Source organism: Globicephala melas, chromosome 9, assembly GCF_963455315.2.
Source record: "Globicephala melas chromosome 9, mGloMel1.2, whole genome shotgun sequence".
NCBI lineage: Eukaryota > Metazoa > Chordata > Mammalia > Artiodactyla > Delphinidae > Globicephala > Globicephala melas.
Window position 1 is genome coordinate 27718138 of NC_083322.1, and position 26771 is coordinate 27744908.

General features: G+C 38.6%; 1 protein-coding gene across 3 annotated transcripts in view; it reads left to right on the top strand.

Annotated features, from left to right (window-relative positions):
- The window catches only part of CADPS2 (calcium dependent secretion activator 2), a 483312-nt gene that overhangs the window by 221871 nt on the left and 234670 nt on the right, over positions 1 to 26771 (top strand). For all 3 annotated transcript variants that reach the window (XM_070046319.1, XM_060305373.2, XM_060305374.2), the window contains exon 8: positions 24766 to 24905. In XM_070046319.1, the coding sequence (XP_069902420.1) occupies positions 24766 to 24905 (140 nt within the window). The remainder of the gene's footprint in view (positions 1 to 24765; positions 24906 to 26771) is intronic.

Consider the following 26771-nt stretch of genomic DNA (forward strand, 5'->3'; position numbering starts at 1 on the left):
TTCCCACGAGCCCAGCTTACAGCTCTGATTTACTAAACGTAATTGCTGTAATGGAGAAAGTATTGTGATAGGCCTTGGGTGTTTAAGGGGAACACATAAGGTCATAGTCACTGACTGAGTCATTCTTGTCACATGTACTCCACTGGCCAGTGAGTGAATGGTATAGGCCACCTTGTCCTTCTTGGTGAAAGGTAACCCTAATTCAAACATTTCTGTCCGTGGGTTACAAGCATCCTCTTTATATTTGAAGTCATCTGCTCTTTATGTTCGTTGTGATTAGATTGATTACAGAATATCTCTTAAGTGTATTTATCTCTTGTACCTCTCTCATTTTCCCTGTGAGAAGGTCTTCGCCACACACCTTTTAGCATAGAATTGTTTTTTTCCTATAGTCACCTCCTCATACCTATAATATATTTATCCTCTAATCCAGTATCTCTCAGCTTCTTCTGACGTTACGGTAGATGTGTGATCTTAACACCTCTCTGTGAAAGATTATCTGCAGTTTTGTTAACGAGGTAGATGTGTTCCAGTGAGTAGACTATAAAGTTATCTTCTGTAATGTGGATCTATTTTACCCAGACCTGAGCACTGCTTTCATATATATTTTCCAGAAAATAAAGCCTTAAGAAATTTTACTTGAAAATTTCTGGTAATGGTGGATAGCTGGTGTGATGCTAGGTGTCGAAGGATGCTAGGATTCGTGTGTATGTTGGATTTTTTTCCCCCTAAAGTTGGGATTTCTATTCCTTTCAACTCTTCCTCCTTTTCTGTATCCTTTTCACCTTTGAAGTTTTTTTCATTTCTAGGGATTTGTGAATCGATACCCACACTCCAGAAATTGTGAGTCTGCATTCATATGCTAGATTTCCTCTTCTGTTTCCCTGTTATATGTATTTCTTAATACCTAAGAGAGCTAACCCATAATGCTCGTTCATTCATGTGCTTATATATTTGTGCATTTATTCATTCAACAAAGGTATACAGGTGGCATAATCTAAGAGCAGAACCCTGGAGACTGCACGTGGTCTGATGGATTTGTGAATCAGGGTTTCTCATTTAAATTATTGTTACATTCATTTCACCTTGTTTCCTTATTGTAACTATTTTTCACTGTGTAATAGCAGCCATTTTAAGTCTAAATCTATAACGTAATTTAAGGTATTTTTAATTTATTTTTCAGCTCTCTAGATAGATATAGATATCTATATATATAAAACCAATTTTTAAATTATGTACATGAGTGGTATATCTTCCAATCAGTTGTATATCTGAGAAAGACCTCATGCTCCCCTGTTCCTGTGATACATGAAAGACAATTTTTCTATCTGTATATGAGTTTCTCAACCTCAGCACTATTGATGTTCTGAGTAGGATAATTCTTCGTTGTTAGGAGCACTCCTGTGCATTTTATGATATTTGGTAGCATTCCTGACCAGTCAATATATGCCACTAGTCTCGTCCCCTCTTAAGTAAAGATGGTAAGAAATGTCTCCAGACATTGCCAAGTGTCCCCTGGGAGCACCCCTGCTTGAGATGCATAGATCTATGCTAATGACCTCAGTAGGTTCCATGATTATAAATGTTTTTTTGGGTTAATAACTTCCAATTTTTAAATTAGTTTTCTGGAGCTTCAGATTTGTATATCCAACTTGCCTACTTGGTATTTCTAATTGTGTATTAACAGATATCTCACACTAAATATTTTTGAAATAAGAACTTTTGATTAGCAACCCCATCAAGTCTTCCATAGGGGCCATTGTCAAGCAAGTGACCTCAGCATGCCCTTTTTTTCTTTTTCTTTGACTCTAATACCCAATCTGTTTGCAAGTTTTGTCAGCTTTTTCTTAAATTTATACTGAGTATGTTCACACTTTAACATTTCCTTGACCGTAATTCAAGACATCATTATTTCTCACTAGTAGTAGTCAGCTTACTGCTTCCTCATTTGTCATCTCGTTCCTTCTGATCCAGCGTTCACACCTCAGCCACTATGACCTATTTAAAATTCAAAACAGAATCACATCATTCTGTTCTTAAAATCTTCCATTATCTTCTCAGTTATTTGGAACAAAGAATCAGACCCCTCATCATAGTGTCGTATGGCCAAGAAGGGTTGTCAGAGTGGGACCCTGGACAAGCAGCATCAGCAACACCTGGAAAATTGTTAGAAATGCAAGTCCTCAGACCCAACTCTCCATCTGTTGGCACAGAAACTTGGGGGTGGGGTGCTGCAGTCTGTTCTAACAAGGCCGCCTTATAATTTGGACACACACCAACATTGAAGAACTCTGCTCTGCCTGAACTGATCTCTCTCCAAATTCATCTCCTATTACACACTCCTTGCTTACTATCATTCTTCCTTCATGTTTGGCTTTCTTTCTGTTCCTCAGACATATCAGACTCCTTCTTGGTTTACACTTTGGGTCTTTAGATGTGTTATAATCTGACCACATGTGTGCAATTAGAAGAAAATTAGAAGAGAATGGTGGTCATCGCTGGAGGGTAGAGCTACTGGTAATGTTTTCTATATATTTACCTACTTTTATACTTAGAAACAGTAACAACATTTTAATTTGAAGAAAAAGGCATTACTGAGCTTTGTAGTCTAAAATGATATAACTCTTGTATCTGGGGATCTTAGTTTAGTGAAGTTTTTTAATTAAAATTTTGTGCGGTATTTGAAAGATGAGTAACACAGCCTTTAAAATAGATGTATAGCACAAGAAGATACACTAAATGGATATAACACAAGAAAACTGACAGTAACAAAAGGTGACAAGGATTCAAATCAACAAACTTAATCTTTGCTGGTGGAAATGAAAAGTTGTACAGCCACTGTGGAATACAACTTGCCAGTTTCTTATAAAGTTAAACTTAGACTTACCATATAGCCCAGCAGCTGCCCTCCTAGGTATTTACCCAAGGGTTTATACAGTTCATGTCCACACAAAACCTGCATGTGAATGTTTGTAACAGCTTTATTCATAATCGCAAAAAACTGGAAGCAGTAACATGTCCTTCAACAGAGTAATGGATAAATTGTGGTACATCTATGGAGTGGAATACTATTCAGCAGTAAAAAGAAATGAACTACCAATTCATGAAACAACGTAGATGAAACTTAAATGCAAGTGAAGGAAGTCAGACCCAAAAGACTACATAATGTATGATTTGTTCTAAAAAAGGCAACATTATAGAAACAGAAAACAGATGAGTGTTTGCCATGGATTGACCCAGGGGGGAAGTGGTTGGCTGAAAAGGGGTGTACAGGAATCTTTCAAGGTGAAGGAATTTTTCTGTGTGATACTGGGTATTGGATGTATGAATGTATGTATTTGCCTAAACACATAGAACTGTACGTCACAGGAGATCAATCAAGATGGAGGAGTAAGAGAATGTGGAACTCACATGTGTTTGATAAATACATCAGAAATACACCTACATGTTGAACAGTTCTCACTGAACACTAACTGGAAACTGGCAGAAGGACTCCTATACAACCAAGGCTGTAAGAAAGATACACATATAATCAGGTAGGAAGGGAAGAAAAACGATCAGGTTGGGACTTGTGTGCCTGGAAGGGAACTTAGAGGAAAAGGGAGAATACACGGCTGGACGCCTGCCCTGAGGAATGAGCAGTGAGAGCCACAGATTAGACACCCCAGTCCCAGGGTCCTAAACAGGGGACACGAACCCCCTTGGCTGGTTGGAGGCTCTGGGAACAGGAGGGCTAACAGGAGGGCTCTGGGAACACTGGACTCAGCTTGTGGGCAGCACGAGCACACTGGCTTGCCCCCCAAGGCAGGGTGAAGAGAGGGCTGCTCTAGCAGCTGCCAGGTTTCCCAAGACATGGGATCTTGGGCAGCCGTGACTGGGGAGAAGACTCAACTGTGGGACACGGAGACTACCAGGCACTGGGGCAGAGCCTGGGTGAGGGGGTGGCAGCCATTGTTGGCACTTGCTTAAGCAGCCCATCAAAAGCAGCCCAGATCTCTATGGCAGCCACTCTACCACAGCTCATCACCCCCATACATGCTCAGAGTCCTTGTGGGTCCCCCCCGCCCTGCAGTGTTGCTCCACCACAGGGCGAGGGTGGCAGAGGCTGGGGAGAGGGATCAGCTGTTAGGGACAGAGGGATTTGCACCTGAGGCTGTGTCTGAGCAGAGCGAGGGAAACTATTGTGGGTGCCTGCGCAGGCAGCATGGCAGAGAAAGCTTGGACTTCTGTCTGAGGCAGACAGGAGCAGAGAGCCCCCAAGGGCCCCATTTGCTTCAGCACTACCCACTCTGGGGCAAGGGTCCCCAGTGCAGGGAGAGGGATAAACACATACTTAAATGGAATAGAGCCAGCTCAGGCCTGACCCTCAGGGAGTCTGCTCCAGCAACTTGGGATCAGACCACTCCCCCCAATAGGGTGTTGCTGGCCACTGAGCAGAGGGGAGGTCCTGCCTCACACCTGGCTCTAGCCCCTCCATCTCCAGCCCCACCCCCTACCAAGGTCATAGCTGCCAGAACACCCTGAGGAAAGATATGACTTGCATCCTCATCAAATCCAGCTCTCCTACCAAAGGCATTGGACACAGTCTATATGGGGACTCTCCCACATAAGAATACTCCTTCAGGACCACAATAGGTAACTGTTTCACCTAAATTCATAGAGGCAGAGAAAGTTCACCAAAACGAGAAGGTAGAGGGATTGCTCTCAATTGAAAGAGCAAGAGAAAACCTCAACAATTTGCAATTGAAACAAACAATTTGCCAGATAAAGAATTCAAAATATTGGTAATAAAAATGTTAACTAAATTAGGGAAAAGAATAGATATACACAGTAAAAATTTTAACAAGTTAAAAAATAGACCCAATCAGAAATGAATTCAATACCTGAAATTAAAAAAAAAAAAAAAAACACACACAAGAAGGTATGAATAGCACACTGAATGATACAGAAGAATGAGTAAGTGATCTGGAAGATAGAATAATGGAAATCACCCAATCAGAGCAGCAAAAAGAAAAACAAATTTTAAAAAATAAAAATAAGAGAACTCTGGGATAATATTAAGCCCACCAATACTTGCATTATAGGGGGTCCCAGAATGGAGAAGAGAGAAGGGGATTGAAAATGTATTTGAGGAAACTATGGCTGAAAACTTTCCAAACCTGAGCAAGGAAATAAATATCCAGGTATTAGAAACACAGAGGATTCCAAACATGATGACCTCAAACAGACCCACACCAAGATATATCATAATTAGAATGGCAAAAGATAAAGAATTATAAATGCAGCAAGAGAAGAAGAGTCAAATACAAGGGAATCCCCATAAGGCTATCAGCTGACTTCTCTGCAGAAACTTTGCAGGGAGTGACATGATATATTCAATACCCTGAAAGGGAAAAACTTGTAACCTAGGATACTCTACCCAGCAAGATTATCATTTAGAATACAAAAGGAACTTCTCAGGCAAGCAGAAACTAAGAGTTCATCAGTACTAAGCCTATCCTAAAAAATGTTAAAGTGTCTTTAAGTGGAAAGATAGGAATCTATAGGAGAAGGAAAATTCCACTAGGAGAGGCAAATATATAGTAAGGACTGAGGATCAACCACTTACATAAGCCAGTACAAAGATTAAAAGACAAAAATTGTAAAAGCAACTATAACCACAAAAAACTGTAAAGGGATACGTGTGAAAATGTAAAATATGACATTAAAAATGGTGCAGAGGAGGGGAGTAAAAAATGTGGCTCTTTTAGAGTGTGTTTGAACTTAAAATGACTACTAGTTTAAAACAAGTAGATACATGAACCTCACAGTAACCACAAATTAAAAACCTACCAACTAAGAAAAAGGAACACAACCATACTACTAAGGAAAATCAAGCCACAATGGAAGAAGAAATGAACAGGGAAGAGCTGTAAAAACAACAGAAAAACAAGTAATAAAAGGTAATAAGTAGGTACCTATCAATAGCTATTTTAAGTGTCCATGGACTAAGTACTCCAATCAAAAGACATAGGGCAAAAGACATAGGGTGGCTCTTTGGATAATACAAGAGACTCACGTCAGAGCTGAAGACACGCAGACAGAAAGTGAGGGAATGGAAAGAGATATTTCATGCAAATGGAAACAAAATGGGGGTAGCAATAGTCATATCAGACAAGATGGACTTTAAAACAAAGTCTTTAACAAACCACAAAGAAGGGCATTCTATAATGATAAATTGATCGATACAAGAGCAGAATATTACTCTCATTAACAAGTATGCACCCAGTACAGGAGCACCTAAACATACAAAGCAAATACTAACACATAAGGGGAGACATTGACAGTAATGCAATAATGATAGGGGACTTTAACACCCCACTGACATCAATGGACAGATCATCCAGACAGAAAATAAGGCAACAGTGGTTTTAAATGACACAATAAACCAGTTGGACATAGTAGATATTTACAGGACATTACATCCAAAAACAGAATACACATTCTTTTCAAATGCACATGGAACATTCTCCAGGATAGATCATATGCTAGGCCACAAAACAAGTTTAAACAAATTTGAGAGGATGGAAATTATATCAAGCATTTTTTGGGACCACAATGGTATGAAACCAGAAGTCAGTTATAGAAAACAAATGAGAAAAGGACAAAGACGTGCAGAGTTAAAAAACATGCTATTAAAAAACAATGGATTGGACTTCCCTGGTGGTGCAGTTGTTAAGAATCCACCTGCCAGTGCAGGGGACATGGGTTCGATCCCTGGTCTGGGAAGATCCCACATGCTGTGAAGCAACTAAGCCCGTGTGCCAAACTACTGAGCCTGCGCTCTAGAGCCTGCGTGCCGCAACTACTGAGCCTGCGTGCTGCAACTGTTGAAGCCCACGCGCCTAGAGCCTGTCCTCGGCTACAAGAGAAGCCACTGCAATGAGAAGCCTGTGCGCCACAGCAAACAGTAGCCCCTGCTCACCGCAACTAGAGAAAGCCTGTGCACGTCAACAAAGACCCAATGCAGCCACAAAAAAAAAAAGATCAATGAAGAACTCAAAAAGGAAATCATATGTGGAATCTAAAAAATAAAACAAACGGGTATAGCAAAACAGAGACAAACTCATAGGAAACAAACCAGTGGCTACCAGCAAAGACAGGGAAGTGGGGAGGGGCAAGTTAGGGGTATGGGATTAGGAGATACAAATTACTATGTATTGATATAAAATAGATAAGAAGGATATATTGTAAGCACAGGGAATTTTAGCCATTTTCTTGTAATAACTTATAACCTGTAAAAATACTGAACCACTATGCTGTACACCTGAAACTAATTTAATATTGTAAATCAACCATACTTCAATAAACAAAAAGAACTGTACGTCATAAAGCATGTACTTTAATGTATGCAGATTAACACAGATGAACTTAGTTGTATTACAAGGTACAACATAACTGCACTGAAAGGAGTGGTGAGAAATGTACACCTAAGCAATATAAGAGAAAAACAGTAACTTGCAAACACTACCTTAACCAAGTAATGAAGATTAACAGTGCCATTGATGCCACATAGCTATCATGTACTCCTGTTACAATGTTATGAGAACGGCACGTTTCACCTCTGTGATATTTCTGAAAACCCCAACTTAAACCCAGTTTAATTATGATGAAAATATCAGACAAAACCAGACTAGGGGACACTGTACAGGGTAATTGGCTAGTACTTTTCTAGTCTGTCTAGGTATAAAAACAAGACTCAGAAACTGTCACACACAGATCAGAAGAGACTAAGGAGACATGACAACTAAATGCGACGTGGTGTCTTGGATTGGGTCTTGGAATAGAAAAGACTGATGGAAAAACCCATGGAATCCAAATAGAGTCTGGGGTTTAGTTAAGAGTAATGTAACAATGTATGTTTCATGGCTTTCACAGAAGTACCATGGTATCATATGTTAATTATGGGGGAAACTCTGAGAGGTATACAGGAACTTTCAATAATATTTTTGCAACTTTTCTGTAAATTTTTGAAATTATTTCAGAATGTAAAGCTTAGTTTTAAAAAGATTTGTAATAAAAAAGGCTTTTCAGCATTTTTTTCCCAAAATGCTTCAGCTTATATTTTCTAAGAGACAAACATTTTCTTATATCAATTCCATTATTGCACCTAGGAAATTTAATATTGATGAATATTAGTATGTGATATATAGTCAACATTCAGAGTCCCATTATTATCCTAGCATGTCTGTAAAAGCTGGATTTCCCCATCCCCCAATCCTGAATACAATTCAGGATCATATATTGGGTGGGCGGGGCCGGGGGTTGTCTATGATGATGTTTTTTTTGTTTTTTTTTTTTGCGTTATGCGGGCCTCTCACTGCTGTGGCCTCTCCCATTGCGGAGCACAGGCTCCGGACGCGCAGGCCCAGCGGCCATGGCTCACGGGCCCAGCCGCTCCACGGCATGTGGGATCCTCCCGGACTGGGGCACGAATCCGTGTCCCCTGCATCGGCAGGTGGACTCCCAACCACTGCGCCACCAGGGAAGCCCTGATGATGACATTTTTAACGAGTTTAATTTTGTAGAATGTTTTCCCTTCTGGATTTGTCTTACTGTTTTTTCATGATTGGATTCAGCTAAACATTTTTGGGAAGAACCCTACATAGGTGATGTATTGTGATTCCCATAGCATCATATCGGGAGTCATATAGTAGTAGATTTTCCTGGTATTAGTGAAGTTAATTAAGCTTGATACCATCAGTCTTTGTTTTTTGGAGCTTGAGATGTTGATTGACTCAGCTTGTACTCTCCCTATCCCGGGGCTATAATCAGCACTGATTCTTTTTAGTGATAATGGAATTTAGAAATCAACATTCTGTGTATCATCACTTATGGTTAAGGAATATATACTTTTTAAAAATCATGAGTTTACAGGTTCCCTGCAGCATCAATATGTTTACTTATCTTCTGTCTTGTAATACATACAAAATTGTTCCAGAAATAATGTACCAGTACCATAACCAACAAAGAACTTACCAACTAATGGTCAGTATTTCTTTGTAGTTCTTTTTGTCCTTAGAACGTATCTCAGTAAGGATGTATGTGTGATTACTTCATTAAAAGTAACCTAGTACAGGGCTTCCCTGGTGGCGCAGTGCTTGAGAGTCCGCCTGCCGTTGCAGGGGACATGGGTTCGTGCCCCGGTCCAGGAGGATCCCATATGCCGCGGGGCGGCTGCCCCTGTGAGCCATGGCCGCTGAGCCTGTGCATCCGGAGCCTGTGCTCCGCAATGGGAGAGGCCATAACAGTGAGAGGCCCGCAATGGGAGAGGCCACAACAGTGAGAGGCCCGCGTACCAAAAGTAACCTAGTACAATAGAAGATAAAGCTTCTTATTTATATTCTAAATGATAAAAATCACTGAAGATACTACAGGTTCAGTCATTATGGAGATTTCCTTCAACAGGTCTATCATAATAATTCTCATCCAAGCAGCTCACTGAAGGATTTATTAGATCAGTTTTGCCATACTGAGTAAGGTTAACTCCACTGACTTTTTATTAAGCGTTATCTGGAGTCATTTACTCTCTGGATCTGTGACCCCTTGTCTGAAATACACACTGTGTTGTCATTTCTTGTTCTCCTTTTCTATCATTATATTGATTTACTGGTTGCTATTACTGCTTAGTATTCACATATCCCATTTAATCCTCTTTGAAGATGCTAGTAGCAGTCCATATTTAGTTAAAGAGTGAGAATCAGAGGTTAAGACCACTCAGTTAGCAACTGCGAGAGTCCTGATCTGAACTCCAGTTTTCTGACCCCAAAGTCTATGCCCTAAAACAATCATTAAATGCTACGTTTCATAGATGAGGTAATGTGACCGTTTTACAAATCTTGGTGTTGGTGTGGACCAATTTAATTTCATGACTTAAAGCAGGAACTGAATATTATTTAAGCTAAAGCCAATTCATGCATAATCATTTTATACAGTGATTTGAGTCTTATTAGGGTACTGTCTGGCTGCTTTTATTACTGTCATTTGTGATGGTGCGTCTCAACTTGATGTTCACATAAGAACTGCTTCGGGGAGTGTTTGAAAAGACTCAAGGTCTGGGCTCACACTTTTAGTTGGTTTAGGGTGAGCCCAGGAAAGAGAATTCTAAGCACTTCTCAGGAGCTGATAATGTGCATATAGGGTCGAGAGGCACTGGCACAAATAGCATCGCCGTTACTAAGGTGCAGCCAGGGTTGAGAACTAGTAACACATAAAAAAAAAGATCTATTGTAGCACATAGTTCTGTGAAATGATAGCTCAAATTTAAATCGGCATTAGGCACTCAAAGGATATGTTCTTTGGCAAATGGTTGGCCTGCAGATTTTGTTTGTAGATGGCAAATGCAAATACCTATTTAGGGAAACGGGGGTGGCATATGGAGATTTTTCATCCAAGTTGGTGGCCAGCCCTCCACCGGGTGCTGAGGGAATACCTCGAGACAGAACAGGGAATTTTTCTTACTATGGGTATGTCCGAGCAGGTAAATAGTAGACCAGTTAAGCACCCAAACTTATACAGTTCATCATAATCAATTGTCCCCGCAAAAATTTAAAAGCGGGGCTTTTGTAACTTAGCCATATAAAAATCTAAATGATCCCACAAGGCATCTATTTGTGAGCAATGCAGTTTGCATTGAGTCTTTCAGAATGAATGAATGTACTCCTGGGTACTATTTAACCTGCCAAATGGTGTTCTTGAGTCCAAAATGGATTTTTTTTTTCTCTGCATTGGGTCTTCGTTGCTGCATGCAGGATTTCTCTAGTTGCGGCGAGTGGGGGCTACTCTTTGTTGCGGTGCGCCGGCTTCTCATTGCGGTGGCTTCTCTTGTTGCCGAGCACGGGCTCTAGGAGCGCAGGCTTCAGTAGTTGTGGCACACGGCCTCAGTAGTTGTGGCTTGCGGGTGCATGGGCTTAGTTGCTTTGCAGCGTGTGGGATCTTCCTGGACCAGGGCTCGAACCCGTGTCCCCTACATTGGCAGGCAGAGTCTTAACCACTGTGCCACCAGGGAAGTCCCCAAAATGGATTTTTGAAGTTTCTACCCAAATAACTTTTTAGTTTTAGAGTGTTGCTGTAAAGACATTCTTTCTGACAGTTGATAGAAAAAGAACCTATTGTCTATTCGTCCACTCTTAAGTTTGTGGCCTTGGTATCACATCATCAATATACACAGGAAGGTGCTGGTTCTTCTGCCTCCCTGAAGTTGGAGAAGTGTATAAATCAGAATCTATTTTCCTTTATGGTGCAGTGGAGCTAGAACGTCATCTTTTTTTCTCATTTGATTAAATAATATTTCAACACCTGTACTTCTAGTAAACATTTCTTAATGTGGAGATGTTCATAGCTAATAATGCAGAGTGACAATCACTATGCATGTTTTACAAATTTAAATATTGATATTATATGGCAATTTCAGGTACATTTTAAATATTAAGATAAATTAGCCTCGCTCAATAGATTATTCCATTAAAATGTACTATTATCTTTCAAGCACCTTGGTTAGGACCTATAGAGTTTAAAACATGTCTCTAATTGCCTGGTTTATAGGGAGTCATCACAGAACTTATTTCAACATACAAAGTAATAGATCAGGAATAGACTACAGATGTTTTATTGACTAATTAACATTCTGATTTTTCACAAATAATTACAGAGTTAAATGCATAAAAATCACTTTAGGCTTTCCCTTCACTCAGACAAAATTTATATTTGAGGATTAAACTTTCCAGCATTATATAAATTTGATTCATCTATATATGTCAAAAAAGCGTTAAAGAAGCTGCTAGTGAAATCATAATCATAGGCATTTTACTTCAATTTGAAAGCAAAATTTAAGGTCCAATTTCATTGGAATAGCCGGTACTCAATGACTGCTGTTCTAGCCAGCAAGTTAATAATACCATTTGCTGCAAAATGGAATGGAAATTCATTTGCGTTTCATATATGTCTAATTCACCTCCTCAAACAGAGCAAACTTTTATTTTTGTCGTTCTAACAAGTGGTATTCCTTTTCTGAAACTAAAAATCACAGAAAAGCTCTCCTTCCTCCTTTAGTCCTTTCATGTAGCCATTTGTCACAAGCCTTTGTTGTCACATCTCAGAAGCCATTCCAGTGACAAGAAAGGGACCACAAACAGGTGAAGGGCCAGAGATCATTCATATATGATGCGAAGTCTTTCTAGATATATTTTCTAGCAGCAGTTGATTACATCTGTGTCATTAATTACGTGCTGTGAAGTGTTAGAGGAGAGGACTTACTACCATCCTGAGTCTGACTTGGAAAGGAGCCTTTGATAATGTGCATCACTTGTTCCTCAGTGAGTCTCCCTCAGACCTTCTCTGAGGAGTTGGCTGGCATCCTCACTGTAGAGGTAGAGGAAAGCATTTCCTTACATTCTCACCACTAAAAGAGCAAGTTATAAATAGGCATCCTCCATGATGGGTCCATGTGGGTGATTATAGTAGCAGAAGTTGACATTTCAGTTTCCTCAGAAAAATAGAGGGCTGCCTCAGTCCCAGATAGAACAAGTATTCAACCTACACACTGTACCAATTCCTTATTTGTAATAGGCGTGTAGTGTTACTTCATTATGGTTTTAGTTTATACTTCAGTAACAGCTAGTACTAATCATGTTAACATCTTTTTGCATGCTTACTTTTCATTTGTACCTCTTCTTTGATGAAGAATCTGTTCAGACATTTTTCCAGTTTTTAATTGGGTTACTTGTTTTCTTATTCTTAAGTTTGGAAAGACCATAATATATTGTTTACACATCTTTTATCAGGTTTATGATTTGTAAATATTTTTCTCCCAGAATTTGGCTTGTCTTTTCATTCTGTTAACAGTGTGTTTCAAAGAGCAGAAGTTTTTAATTTGGATGAAGTCCAATTTTTTTTCTGTTATGGCTTGTACTTTTGGTGCCATATGTAAGAAATCTGCATTGAATATGTAGATCAGTTTGGGAGTTGATCAACAGAGTTGAGTTTTCCGACCCATGAACACAGTATATCCCTCCATTTATTTAGGTCTTATTTCATTCCCCATAGTGATGTCTTAATAGTTTTCAATGATCAGGTCTTCCATTTCTTTTGCCAGATCTATCACTGAGTATTTCATATTTTTGTTATTTTAAATAGCATCATTTTGTTAGTTTTAATTTTCTTAATTTAGATATTGTTAGTATATTGAAATGTAGTTGACTTTTCTATACTGATCTTACATCCTGCAACCTTGATAAACTCACTTACTAGTTCTACTGGTATCTCGGTAGATTGATTGTTTTTCCATAGACAATATTGTTGTCTACAAATAAAGACAATTTTACTTCTTCTTTCCAATCTAGATGGTTTTATTTATTTATTTTGGTTGTCTTATTGTACTTATTAGGATGTCCGATACAGTGTTGAATAGAAGTGGTGAAAGTGGACATCCTAGTCTTATTCTTGATCTTAAGGAAAAAACATTGTCTTTGAACATTAAGTATAACATTAGTTGTAGGTTTTTGGTAGACCCCCTTCATCAAGTTGATAAAGTTCCTTCTGCTAATTTTTATTTAATCTATTTTGGCTCTGATCTTTATTGTTTCTTCTATTTACTTTGAGTTTAATTCATGATACTTTTTCTATTAAAGCCGAAGCCAATGATTTGAGAAAAATCTGTTTTTTCTAATATAGACATTTAGTGCTCTAAGTGCCACCCTCCCTAAATATTGCCTTAGTGGCATCCCACAGGTTTTTTTCTCATTTTCATCCTGTTCAAAATACTCTCTAAGTTTTATTTTGATTTCTTTGACCCATGGGTTATTAAAACTGTGTTAGTTTCCACATATGTGAGAGCTTTTTTGGAGTTCTCTATGTTATGAATTTCTAATTGCAGTCTATTGGGCTTAGAGAATATACTTGATATGACTTGGATCCTTTATAAATTTATTGAGGCTTAGTTTATAGCCTATAATAGGGTCTATCCTGTGAATGTTCCACATTCACAGTTTAAAAGACTGCATATTCTTTCGTTCAGTAGAGTTTTATACATGTCAGATAGTTCAAGTTACTGTTATTTCCATATCCTTACTGAATTTTTGTATCTACTTTCTAAAAAGCAATTTTTTTTTTTTTTGCGGTATGCGGGCCTCCCACTGCCGTGGCCTCCCCAGTTGCGGAGCACAGGCTCCGGACGCGCAGGCTCAGCGGCCATGGCTCACGGGCCCAGCCTCTCCGCGGCATGTGGGATCTTCCCGGACCGGGGCACGAACCCGTGTCCCCTGCATCGGCAGGTGGACTCTCAACCACTGCGCCAGCAGGGAAGCCCTAAAAAGCAATTTTTGAGAGACTGTTACTAACCTGAGTATAATTATGGATCTATTCTGTCATTTTTTGCTGCTTGTATTTTGAAGATATGTTATTAGGTGCACAAATATTTAGGATTCCTATTTCCTCTTCATTAATTGACCACTTTGTTACTATGAAATAACTTCCTTATCCCTGGTAATATACTTTGGTTTAAAATCTTCTTTTTCTTAGCTATCCCAGCTTTCTTTTAACTAGTGTTAGCTTATTATATCTTTTTACATCCTTTAATCTATTTGTTTCTTTACATTTAAAATATGTTGATTGAAGCAACATATGATTGGGTCTTTATTTTTTATTCAATCTGACAATCTCTGCCTTTCAATAAGTATTTAAACTGTATTTTAATATGATTACTGATGTGATTAAATCTGTCATTTAGCTGTTTTTTCTGTCTTATATGTTCTTTATTTCCTTTTTCCTCCTTTTTTTCCTCTTTTAGACTAATTGAATATTTTTTATGGTTCCATTTTTTCTTCTTTGCTTATTATTGGTAACTGTTATTTTAAGTGTTGCTTATGTTTAGTCTAACTTCAAATGATATTATAACACTTCATGTGTAGTTTGAGCCTTACAATATTATATCTCCATTTCCCATTGAAGGTAAGACATAGAACATATTATTTCAGCAATAGCACCTGTCTAACAGTTTCTGATGTGTAATACGTGTCCAATTATTGTTGGAAGGATGAATGAACAAATGAACAATCTCCTGAAGTTTCAGTTTCATTTCTCCTTTGCAGAGTTATCGTAGACAGTTTTTGTTTGAACACCTGAGCTCCCTAACCAAGTGATAAGCTGAAACAGCAACTGTGGAATGATACATGGTTTGGATCCTATAGCAAGAGTGAGGTTCTAGGATGTTCAGCCCATCTCCTAGTTATAATATATAGAAGAAGCAGGTTGGAACATCCTGACATCCATTACTAACTTCTTCTTTTAGTTACTGCATGAAGAAGTCCCTGTGCATCTGGGAGCTATACAAAGCCTCTTAGGAATAGCCACCTTTATTGTCTCTAGCACTGATACTGAAAAGCTAAGTACCTTTATTCCCTGCTAGTTTTTATTATATGTATTGTATGAGTCAGAAATAAAGTCTTTAGGTCCAAGGTCCAACATTCAGATTAGTTGGTTGTTGAGCACCACAAACTGAAAGTTTGAAACCTGCTTCCGTAAGACGTTGATTCTGGTCTTGGCTCTGCCGTAATAGCCAAGAGGGCGTGAACAGGTCACTGAAGCTCTCTCCCTTGACCTTTATTCCCCACTACTTCCATCTTATCATATTTCTCTAAATTCATGCAGTTCTTTGGAGCATGTGAAAATGGAACACCGAGAATTCTTAACCTCCTACTCTCCTATCTTCCTTTTCTATTCTTTAAAGGATTTCTGACTAGTTTGTATACATATAGAATGACAAATTGGGAAGGTTTTCATGAATCTTATCATTTTGGCAAATTGTTAGCTTGTAATTATTAGACCTTGCTTTGATTCCTTATTCAAATGAAGAATAATAATTCACGTTCACTCTTCAGGGTGGCAGTTGGTTTTTAATAAAAATACCAACACTTATCTGTAAATTATTCAGTTCCCAAACACTTTGCTATAATTGTCTTCAGTTTAAGGACTGCAACTGAAGTAATCCAAGTTTAGGCATTAACATAACTTCCTCCTTTCCATCCTACCATCCTATGTATGGATTGACAGAAATAAAATTGATTTGGGCTCTAAGAGTTCTTATAGTTCTTAATAACCAAAGAATGAGAACAAAGCTAAATTAGTTATTATAATGTATGTGAAATTATGAAGGGAATGTGTTGGGGAGGGTATGCAAAATTGGAAGTGTCTGTTGTTATCTTGAAGTAATTTCCCTTAGGTATTCATTTAACTTCAGTGTCAAGTTATTTACACAACAAGAGCAATGCCTATCTATTAAGGGTGATGTGAGAATTAGTTTAAATTTCACAAAGCACTTTGAGGCACTGAGTTGAAAAGTTCTTTATAAATGCCAGGCATTATTATAACCAGACTAGTAAAAAGAAACATGATAAAGCTACTCATGCAGTGTCCTCTAATAGAAACTTTATTGGTAAGGAAATATAAAGGTTACTGCTATTCATAATTTATGGCTGAGGGGAATAGATCAAGAATAATAATGCTTTCCTGTCTACATAAGTCTTAAAGACACAGATGTAGCTGGGATGGAATATATTGCTCCACTCAAGGAGAAGTATGAAATTGAGAACTTACAGGCAATAAAAGTGATATATGAAGATTAGTAAAGGCCAGTATCTTTAATTGAGCCATGAAAAATATCTTGACAAATTTGACTATGTCTTTCAAAGTCTTTCTTGAAGACTGAAATAGAAGATGTAATCCTTGATCATTTGGGTATATGGAACTTGAAATTTGTTAGAAATATTTGCATGATGGTCTTCATTCTAGTAACCAAAATAAGCTGTCTCATTGTGAATCCTTTTCAATTTTTTCTTTTGTTTTATGGTGAGGAAAATGAAAACTTTAAGTTAAGTAACACTGAGTGAGTATTTTTCAAAAGATTTAATACAAGCAGAATACCTCAGGAAAGTGAGAGAAATAATCACACCCCAAAACATCTTAAAGTAATCAGAGATTATGATAGAAATCTGTCTGTAAAAATCTTTGAATCACACAGTTAGCAGAAGAAATTTTTTAAAAGGTAAATTTAGTGTTTTTGTAATCAAATCGCAGCTTTTATTGGCTGTGTATTGGTTTCCTATTGTAACTTTAACAAATTACTGAAAACTTAGTGGCTCAAGACAACACAAATTTATTATCTTACAGTTGTGCCGGTCAGAAGTCCACAGCGAATGTTGGTGGGCTCAAATTAAGGTGTTGGCAGGGTTGTGTTCCTTTCCAGAAGACCAAAAAGGGAGAATGCAGGTTTTTTTACCTTTTCCGGCCTCTGGAGGCTGCCTGTGTTTGGCTCGTGCATGGTCCTCTTCCATTTCCAAAGCCAGCAATGACTGGTCAAGTGTTTCTCACATCACTTTGCTTCGTCACTCCTCTGCCTTCCCCTTCCACCTCCCAGAACCCTTGTGATTGCACTGGGCCCACCTGGATAATCTCCCTTTCTTAAGGCCCACCAGTTAGTGACCTTAATTCCATCAGCTACCTCAATTCCCCTTTGCCAGGTAAGTAACATAGTCACAGGTTCTGGGGATTCGGAATAGGCATTTTGGGGGAGACTAATTATTCTACCCGTTACAGTCCAGAAATGGAAAGGTGAGAGTTTCAGAAGCTTTTAGAGACCGGCAGGTAAATGGCGTACGAATTCTGCCTTTGCTACTGTCATTTTCTGTTATCAAGTTTTGGCAGTACTTTAGTTGGCAAGCCTTTTTCTCTTTTCACCTCAATGAAGTTATCAATGTTTGGTTTGCATTTTTATTTCTAATTTCTCTAAGCATCCACCCATCTATGCAACAAACACTTGGTAAGTGTCTAGTTTAGGAGGTGAAGCAACATATATGGACCTAGACCATATTATCCTTAGTGAAATAAGTCAGAAAAAGACAAATACTACATGGTATCACTTGTATGTGGAATCTAAAAGAATAATACAAATTAATGTATATGCAAAACAGAAACAGGTTTACAGATGTAGAAAACAAACCAGTGTTTGCCAAAGGGGAGAGGGGAGGAGGGAGAGACAAATTACGGGTAGGGGATTAAGCTACAACTATTATATATAAAATAGATAAGCAACAAGGATATACTGTATAGCGCAGGGAGTTATAGCCATTATCTTATAATAATCTATAATAGAATATAATCTGCAAAAATGCTGAATCACTATGCTGTACCTCTGAACCTAACACAATATTGTAAACCAACTGTACTTCAATTTCAAAAACAGAAGAATGGCTTAATTAAAGATACTGGCTTAAATTACACTAGCAGCCACAGGTGAATTACTCTAGGTATCACTATGAGCCCTTGCCCTCAAGGAGCATACTCTGCTAAATGCAGTCCATGAGCCCCTTCATACAGTGGTTCATTATTAAGTAGTGATGCCAGAAAAGATTTAGGAAGAATTTACACACCTTGATGTTTGTTTTTCATGCTCTCTCCAACCCCCATCATGCAAATAACAAAGCTTATAACCCCTATTTTTTTAACAAGCAAATGCCAAGAAAAAATATATAGCTCAGATAATACTTTCCTTTTTCTTCTTTTACTCATTTTTTTAAAGGCTTTTCTTATTAAAAAAAAAAAAAAGTACTATATAGAAGGAAGGAAATGTGTAATTTCCTGTCGGGCCATCAGCACATTTTTAAGGGGTTGGGAGTTTGATCAGTTCTATATTGTAAATTCCAGGATTCTTTCCAGCTTTGAAAATAAAGGGAACTGGATTTAGCCTACAGACAATAAGGTTCACAGAAGACTTAATGCTAATTTTTCAGTATACAGAAGGACCTTGTGTTAGTGAAAGTGAGCAGGTGTTCTTTGTTTCAACCAAGTAGGACAGGAAGCAATGACATTAAAGGAGAAATTATTTAGACTAAAAAACCTCAGGTGTATTAAAACACTGGAAAATGTTACTAAGAAGGATGTATTGTAGATTTCTCTCAGAAGTCATCCAGTTCATCTTCTCCATACAGTGAAAATACAGGGCTCTGATATTGGAGAAAATACATGCTAGTTATTAACATGTGCTAAATAAAAATTTATTGAAATGAAGTAAATTCAGTTGGTCCTTTCACTGTACATACTTTCTCAAGGTTCTAAGCTCTCAAGAAGGTACTTAAAAAGTTCACAAGGCATAGTTGTCATGAATCTTTGCTAAACTGAAAAATTTGTCAGTTGAAAGAGAAAGTTAGAAAAATGTCAACTGAACCCCAAAAGTCAAGGTTTCTCATAGAGATAGCTCTACTTATCTGGAGTGATGATCCCTTGGACATTTCCTTAAAATACCCTATGCCTCAAGGACATCTGATTGTCAGCAAAAAAAAAAAAATTTTTTTTAATCACAAACTGAAACATTCCAGCTAAAAGCATTTTCAGTCCCTTCTTACTCTGTTTTAAAGATGTATTTCTAAGGCCATTTCATTTCTTAATTGGATGTTAGACACTTGACTACACATGACTCCTCTCTAGAATGGATACAGCTGGATAGACAGGGATTATCCTTTACACAAGAGTATGACGTTTTGATCATGTCATTCTCTGGTTTAGAAGCATCTTTGGATTACACGTTATGGGATAACATACAAACTCCTTAGCAAAACCTATGCTTTTACAGTCTATCCCCATTCTTCCTTTCGGATCTCACCTATCAGCACAACCTTCCCATTTCCTTACCCTCTTCAGTCTACGTGGCCATATCCTCACCACCCACCCTGCCCCCGCCTTTGTACACAATCCCCCTTCCAGCCAAAACGATCTTGCTTATCTCACCCCATCTTGTTCATTTAAGAATTAAGTGATGTCTTCCTCCATTCCTCTCATAGACTTTATCCCTCAAGCCATTATAGTCTGGCCTCACCTAAACTTTCTCTTGCTGAGATCTCTAGTGACCTCTCTGTTGTTAAACCAAGCAGTAGCCTTTCCTTCCTTGCGACGCTTGACCTCTTGAGTGTCATTTGGCACTGACGGCCACTTCCTGTTCCCCGAAACACTCTCTGCCTTGAATGTCGTGCGTCCCACCCTTCTGGTTTTTCTTCTGTCTCCTTGGCCTCTGGTCTTGATTATAGAGTTCTCTTCCTTTTCTTAACCCTTAATAGTTACTGTTCCATGGGGCTCTCCCCTTACCTTTTGATAAGGTAGAGAATTGACATGGCAGAAAATGTCATGAACGTTTGTACTGGTTGAAGTTCCCTTGGTGGCAAGCAATGGAAACTGACTAAGGATAGGCCCCTGGGAACAAAGAGCTGACCAGTCACGCTTGGGGAAGGGCTTGAGAAGCAAAGGTAGTGGTAAGAATGTCAGCATCGGGATTGTGTGCCTACTTTCTAAGGGTGGGTCAGTTCCAATGGCCTCATGTCTTTATCAGTCCCTTCCCTGTGTCTTTTATTGTGTCTTGTATATTGTATCTTACAATATCTTAGAAATCTTATGTATTCTTTTAGACTCCGGAATGAAGCAGTGATTCCTCTGTGAAGTCTGTCCTGATTCCTTTAAGAATTGTGGATTGCACCTATCTCTGAGCTAGATTCATATCAAAAATGTAGCTGTATTATTTTACTCAAAGACCACAGTGCAATTGCTGCAGTCATGTGGTCTTTTTTCTCCTTCCTCTGGACTAAGATTTATGGGACAAGGCAGTGAATTCTTTACCTCACCCCAGAGCCTACCTAGCTCCCTCTCAGCTCTTCTAGATTGTTCCTCCCAGTTTTTAGGTTTTTAGTTTTGAAACAGTTTAGAAATTTAGAAAGTCGTGAGTTCATAGGCCACAAAGTTCAAATAATGTATATGTACAGATGCACATGGCTTGGCTTTAATTAATGTATCTTAATAGAAGAAAAGTAATGTAGAGGTGTCAGTTTGTACAAGTATATTTTAAGAGAAAGATCCTTCTGTACCCCATATTACTCTAGATGTTATGTACATGTGTATTTTTACACTTCATTTTAAGTTTTGACTCTATTAAATTTGACAGAATTTTAAACAAAGCCTGAAAAAAACATTTTGTGTTTTCCATTACACTTTAGCAAAGATGGAAAGTAATGTTGACGTTTTATTATGAAGAAGATACATTGGCTTTATATTTAAGATAAATCATAAAATGTGTTGTGTTATGCTAAATGACAAGGCATTTAAAGTGTTGGTGACAAAAATAAACTAAAAGACTAGAAGAAGCAGAAATACGTGTAGAAAAGTTAAGAAATGAATAGCAAAGAATAAGCTACTTTGCTAAATTCTGTAAGAAGCTAACTATTTTGCACAGAGCTACGATTTAACTTTTGTGTGAACCTAAAATACAAGAAGAATCCTTAGTAAATTATGTCTCTTAAGTATTCTAATTATTGTACCATCAACATCAGACATCCCTCTCTGAACGTGAACTAAGTCGTGTTGAAGTAGAACTGTTTATCTGCTTATCGTGAAAGAAAATTCTTCAAGCACTTACTACCTGTGCAAGTCTTATGCAGCAAAACTCTGTGTTAATATACTAGTTGGTATACTAAATGCTGTAACAAATGACAACATTTCAGTAATTTAAAATGATAGTGCCTGTATAATAGTTTATCATGGGTGTTCCTGATGGATGGGTAGATTTCCTCCGTGTGGTGATTCAGGGCCCTAGTTTCTTCCCTCTTAGGGCTCTCTTATTTGCTAGAGCATTGGAGTCCTCTGCATTTGGCTAGCAGATGAGTGAAGACGGCATACCTTCTTCACTTCTATATCATAATCATCATTCCCCAAAACGATTTACCACTTTTCTTCATATTCCATTAGCTACAACTTTCATGTGCCCCTGCTTAGATGCCAGGGGAGCTAGAAAATATGGCTGGCTAGCTGCTTCTTGGCAACAGTTCTGTACTAGGGAAAGCATGAATCCTGGTGAACACGTTAGATCATCTGCCATAGCTCACCCCTATAGCCAAGGTAACAACAATTCTGTTACCCTTCCAACTACCCATAGAATGCATTTACTTCAAGGGAGACAACCCAAAGCTTCATCCTGTCCTTACTTCCAGTTCAAGGTCCAGCATCTCAATCAGGTCCAGCTGTGGCTCTTTGCAGCCTGGTGCCCAATGAGCTAGGGTTCGTGTTCACTGCCTGCTGTTCCGTCTCCCCTCCCCACCCTGCTCAAGCACAAATCCAATATATAGCAGTGGAGCAGGGGGCAGGAAAGCTACAATTAAGCTTCCCATTCTGAAAAAAGGTGAAGTGGGAAATACAGAGCAATACGTGTCCAGGGAGAGCAGTGAGATGCTGTCATGGCAGGCACTGTGAAGACACCCTGCCTGACAGTGTTCAGGATCTCTTGATTAGACCCTTGTTATGCATCTGAAAAGAGTTGTTTTGTCCTTTATTCTCCCTGGCCCTTTGGGCTCTACACATTTGGGTGCTTCTTCCTTGTCTGTTATCGTCCATGGCTGAATCATGGAAAGGAGTATGATCGCTTTCTGCTTGTACAATTTGGGAACCTGGTGACAATTTAACAGAGTTTGTTCACCAGTACCATTTTAAGAAGTAATAGATTTCATATCTCTGGGCCTTCATTTGTTACATATGGCAGTGTTTACACCTTTATTAGAGTCTGTCCAGAAAGACAGAAAATTCCAGGCCATTCAAATGGTGGAAATTTAACACGGGGAGTTAGCTACATGTGTGATAGAACAGAGAAGCCAAACAAACGATGGTGAATAAACCCAGAGACTAACAATATCGGAAACTGCTGCACACCCTAGGGATAGAAGGGCAAGAGAAAGAAGTGACATTACCAGATATTATCTGAGTTTTTAGCTTTGATAAGAAGAAACCATCAACTCCTTATGGAGTCTTCCATATTCTTTCACCTTTCTGTGTGCCCACAGAGTAAGCACTCAAATGTTTAATTGAACAGAGATACGCAGGAAATCCTTCCACCGACTTCAGTTAGAGGTACCCATCAGAAAATGAAAATGTGGCAGAAATGATGGTGTTCAGTACTGAGATGATCCTTAATTGGGGATAAACTGCAGTTATTTGGGGACCTTTTTTAGTAACCCATTATTGGCATTTAGAGAATGAGAAATTGTCGAAAGTTTTAATTTAAATATTCTCTTCCTGTATACGACATTTAGAGTTTGGAACAATACCAGTGTTCATATAAACATAGAAAGAAGAATTAAAAAGGAATAAAGTCTGTAGGTGGTTCGTGCCAAATTCTTTTTAAAAGGATGGGGTGCGGAGAAATAGAAAAAGCTTTTCAGACGTGCTGGGAAATAGCAGTAAAAGCTACAGAGGATGTATAGCTCTTTAGTCTTTGACTCTTCTTGTGGAATCACCTTCTGAGTTGAAAATGATATACCTTTGTCTGCTGGTTTGAGCCAGAAATTACTAATCTATTTTCCTTTACTGTTGTTTAAGAAAGAATCTGTAAAATATTCCATTGGCTATTTCAGCAATCAAAAAGAACTCTTTCTAGAATCTGATCATAATTTTTGAAAACGTCACAAATGCCGTTTAATCTGCTTTGGGCTGAGCCTTTATATGCTGACGTGTGTAGATACGCTGGACTGAACCTGGCTATGGATGGGTTTGAGAAAAGTCTCAAAATAGTAGATATATTTAACAACTTGGAAGTTGGAGACTGTGACTATGTTGTTTTTCCTAGAGAGAGAAAGAGCCTTGCCCGAAGATTTCTCCATGCATATTTTCACTCATACATGGAAATGAAGGATTTTTTTTTTTGACAGAGCATGTCAAATTCAGTTGCCATGATGTGCTCTGAAAACATTTTATCATACCTGAGCATGTTTATAGTTCTTTCATTTTCTTAGAAACTTCAAAGTTTTTTACTTTTCACGTTGCTTTACAATAAGAAATGGCTTAAAATATGATGTACTGCATTTCATATCTTCATTTTATCCTTCAGAATATAGTGCTCCCATTTAAAAATATTCATTAAGGCTTGAATATAGGCTGTGTCTAAGGAGTGTCGTGACTGACTAAAAGGGGAAAATTTTTTTTTTTTCTTTTATCTACATGGTACGTAACATCTGAAGAGTAAGCTTTTCTTTCCTGTGTTGGCTCTGTGGAATGTGGGATTGTGAAATAACGACTTGATAATTTGGCAGTTTTATTAAAAATAATTACTTTGTTTCAGTCATCATAATATCCTCTTTATAGTTTTGAGAACATGTAATCAGGAAAAAAATCCTTCTCTGATATTGATCTAGAGCAGAAAATGCGACGATCCGTCTTTTCCATCTCTTATTGGGTTGATTTCCTTTAACACTACTTTGCAATGAAAATATTAAAACATGAGGTATATTTTTGCTGCTTCAAATAATTGGTTTTGCTTTTTGAGCATGCTATTTGTAATTTCAAAGAATATTTCTTTCTGAACTTCTTTGCTCTGAGGAGTTTAGAGTGGTCTTGAAATTATAGGTGTCTATTAAGTATTTTTCAACTGTCAATTCAACCGTAGCGGCCGTGCTATTAATTCATTATGAGGTGACACAGGAAGAAAACTCGTTATGTGATAATGTGAAAACACATTATTTGTCAAAAAAATAAATAAATAAACCAGTCTGTATTGAAAACCCATCTGCTGTGGTGGGAGTGAAATGGTTTTATTAGACACATTTGGGCATGACACCACCTTTTCAAACAGGAAAATGTATAGAAAAGATTTCAGTTCCACTCCTTAGACGTTCTGTATTCACCTAAATGTGTTATTTTTGTCCCTTACAGGTGATATTATACCCAACTTCTAATAGCTCCAAGTCAGCTGAGCTGCACCGAATGATCGTTCCAAAAAACAGCCAGGACTCTGACTTAAAGATCAAACTGGCAGTGCGAATGGATAAACCACCACATATGAAACATAGTGGGTGAGTGTACTTGAAGGTGTTTTTCTCCTGAATTATTGGATTTCATTGTATCGCTTTTGTCATTTTACTGAGAGCCAATATATCAGACATTCCCATGGAGTTTCCCCCCCCAAGTTACATTAATAGGTTAACTTAATTTTTTAAATCTGTAGACATCTTTATAGCTGAATACATGGGTACTTAGTTCATATAACTGATTGCATGCTAACACACTATTGGTACTTGATTGTGTTGGTATTGCACATCGCTTATATTGATAAAGAACAGTGATGTATGGAGATAACGTGTAAGATATATTTCAAAATACAGTAGTAGTTGAAACAAGCCTAGAATTCAGATCCCCAGAAATAGTTAAACCTACATAGACTACATTAGAGTTTAATGGTGGTTCAGATATAACCCAGGAGGCTTTACAAGTTTTGACGGGAGGGGCGTGAGTGTTCATTGCAATATGTGAGTGAGAAACTAGATCAATACCGGAGGAAACTGATGTTGGTGGATAACCAGAAGTGCAGGGGCTGGCCCCTGGGGATTGCTGTGGGTCAGAGTCAACTTCCATCTCTGAGATTCTTTTTCCCTTGTAGCTGATGAGGAAACAGGTCTGAACTCTTCAGTACAATTCAATGAGTTTTTTAAAACCCAGGTCTTTCTCAGATTAATACTTTAGGACTTGCTACAGCCAAATTCTAGTGTAGGGGTGTTAGCCGCTAGGAAAGAGTGCGAAGACTTTTCTTACTAAGGAGAGAAGCAGTTGCTAAAGTGTCTCCTCCCAAGTTTAGCAGCAAATCTAACAGTCTGTGCGCATGCCTGTACAGAGGGGCATCTCTGCTGGCTTTGGAGCCAAGTCACTGGCACTGTGGCAGAGTTGACTGGTAAGTCCACAAGATAAGGATTCTTTCGATGACTGTTAGGGAAAACCAAGTTAGGCTCTGAGCAGGAGGCAGCCCAGATGTATCTACTAGAGCCGGGATGAGACTCTAAGGACCATATTGCTTCCTTGGTTTGGGTGGGCAGTAGTGTATGCAGTGTCAGAACTAGTCTCACTTGGGGGAAGAAGACCTCAGCGGGTGGGCTCTTAGAAAGGGAACAATAATTTAGGTATCCCACAGTATGGCGTCTTTAATGTAGTAATGCAGAGTCTAACTATGACTCATGATGCAGATGGAGTTCCGGGGATTTAATACTGAGAGTTCTTTCTTCCCACTTCCATCTACCTGCTCACTGTTGATTTATGCAGCAGACATGGATTGAGCACTTCCTCTGTGCCAACCAGAGCAAGCCTCAATGAGATACCATCCCAGGCCTGAAGGAACTGGCTAGCCAGGGATTCAGGCTTGTGTACGAATAATGATAATAGTGATAAGCGCTACAAGAGAGGAATGGGAACGGGTGGAAATAACACCTGATTCTAGCTGGAGTCAAAGAAAGTCTCACAAGGCAACTGACTTTTGAGATGAAGCTTGAGGGATGAATTCAGCAGGTGGGCAGTGGGGAGGAAGGGCAGTCCAGCCACCAGCCACATGGCATAGCCTATACATAGGCAGGAGATCTGGAAGGGCTGTTAGCCAGCCATGACAATTTTGGTATGGCTGGAGAGTGCTTTAAGACTAGAGAGAGTACTACTGCTCTAAAGTGCTTAGAGACTAGTAGAAACTAGAGGGAGATAAAAAAAAAGAACACATTATGTTCCAAACATTGTAGTTATTTCCCTACTCTTTTGAACTCAGTCTCTTGATGAATAGTACAGCAAGAAATGGGAACCTATGCTCTGTAACGCCAAGGTGGCCCCTGATTTACACATGGGCAGCACTGTGATGAATACCCTTTGAGCCTTCAGATTGACCCAAGAACCAGGATTGAATATGA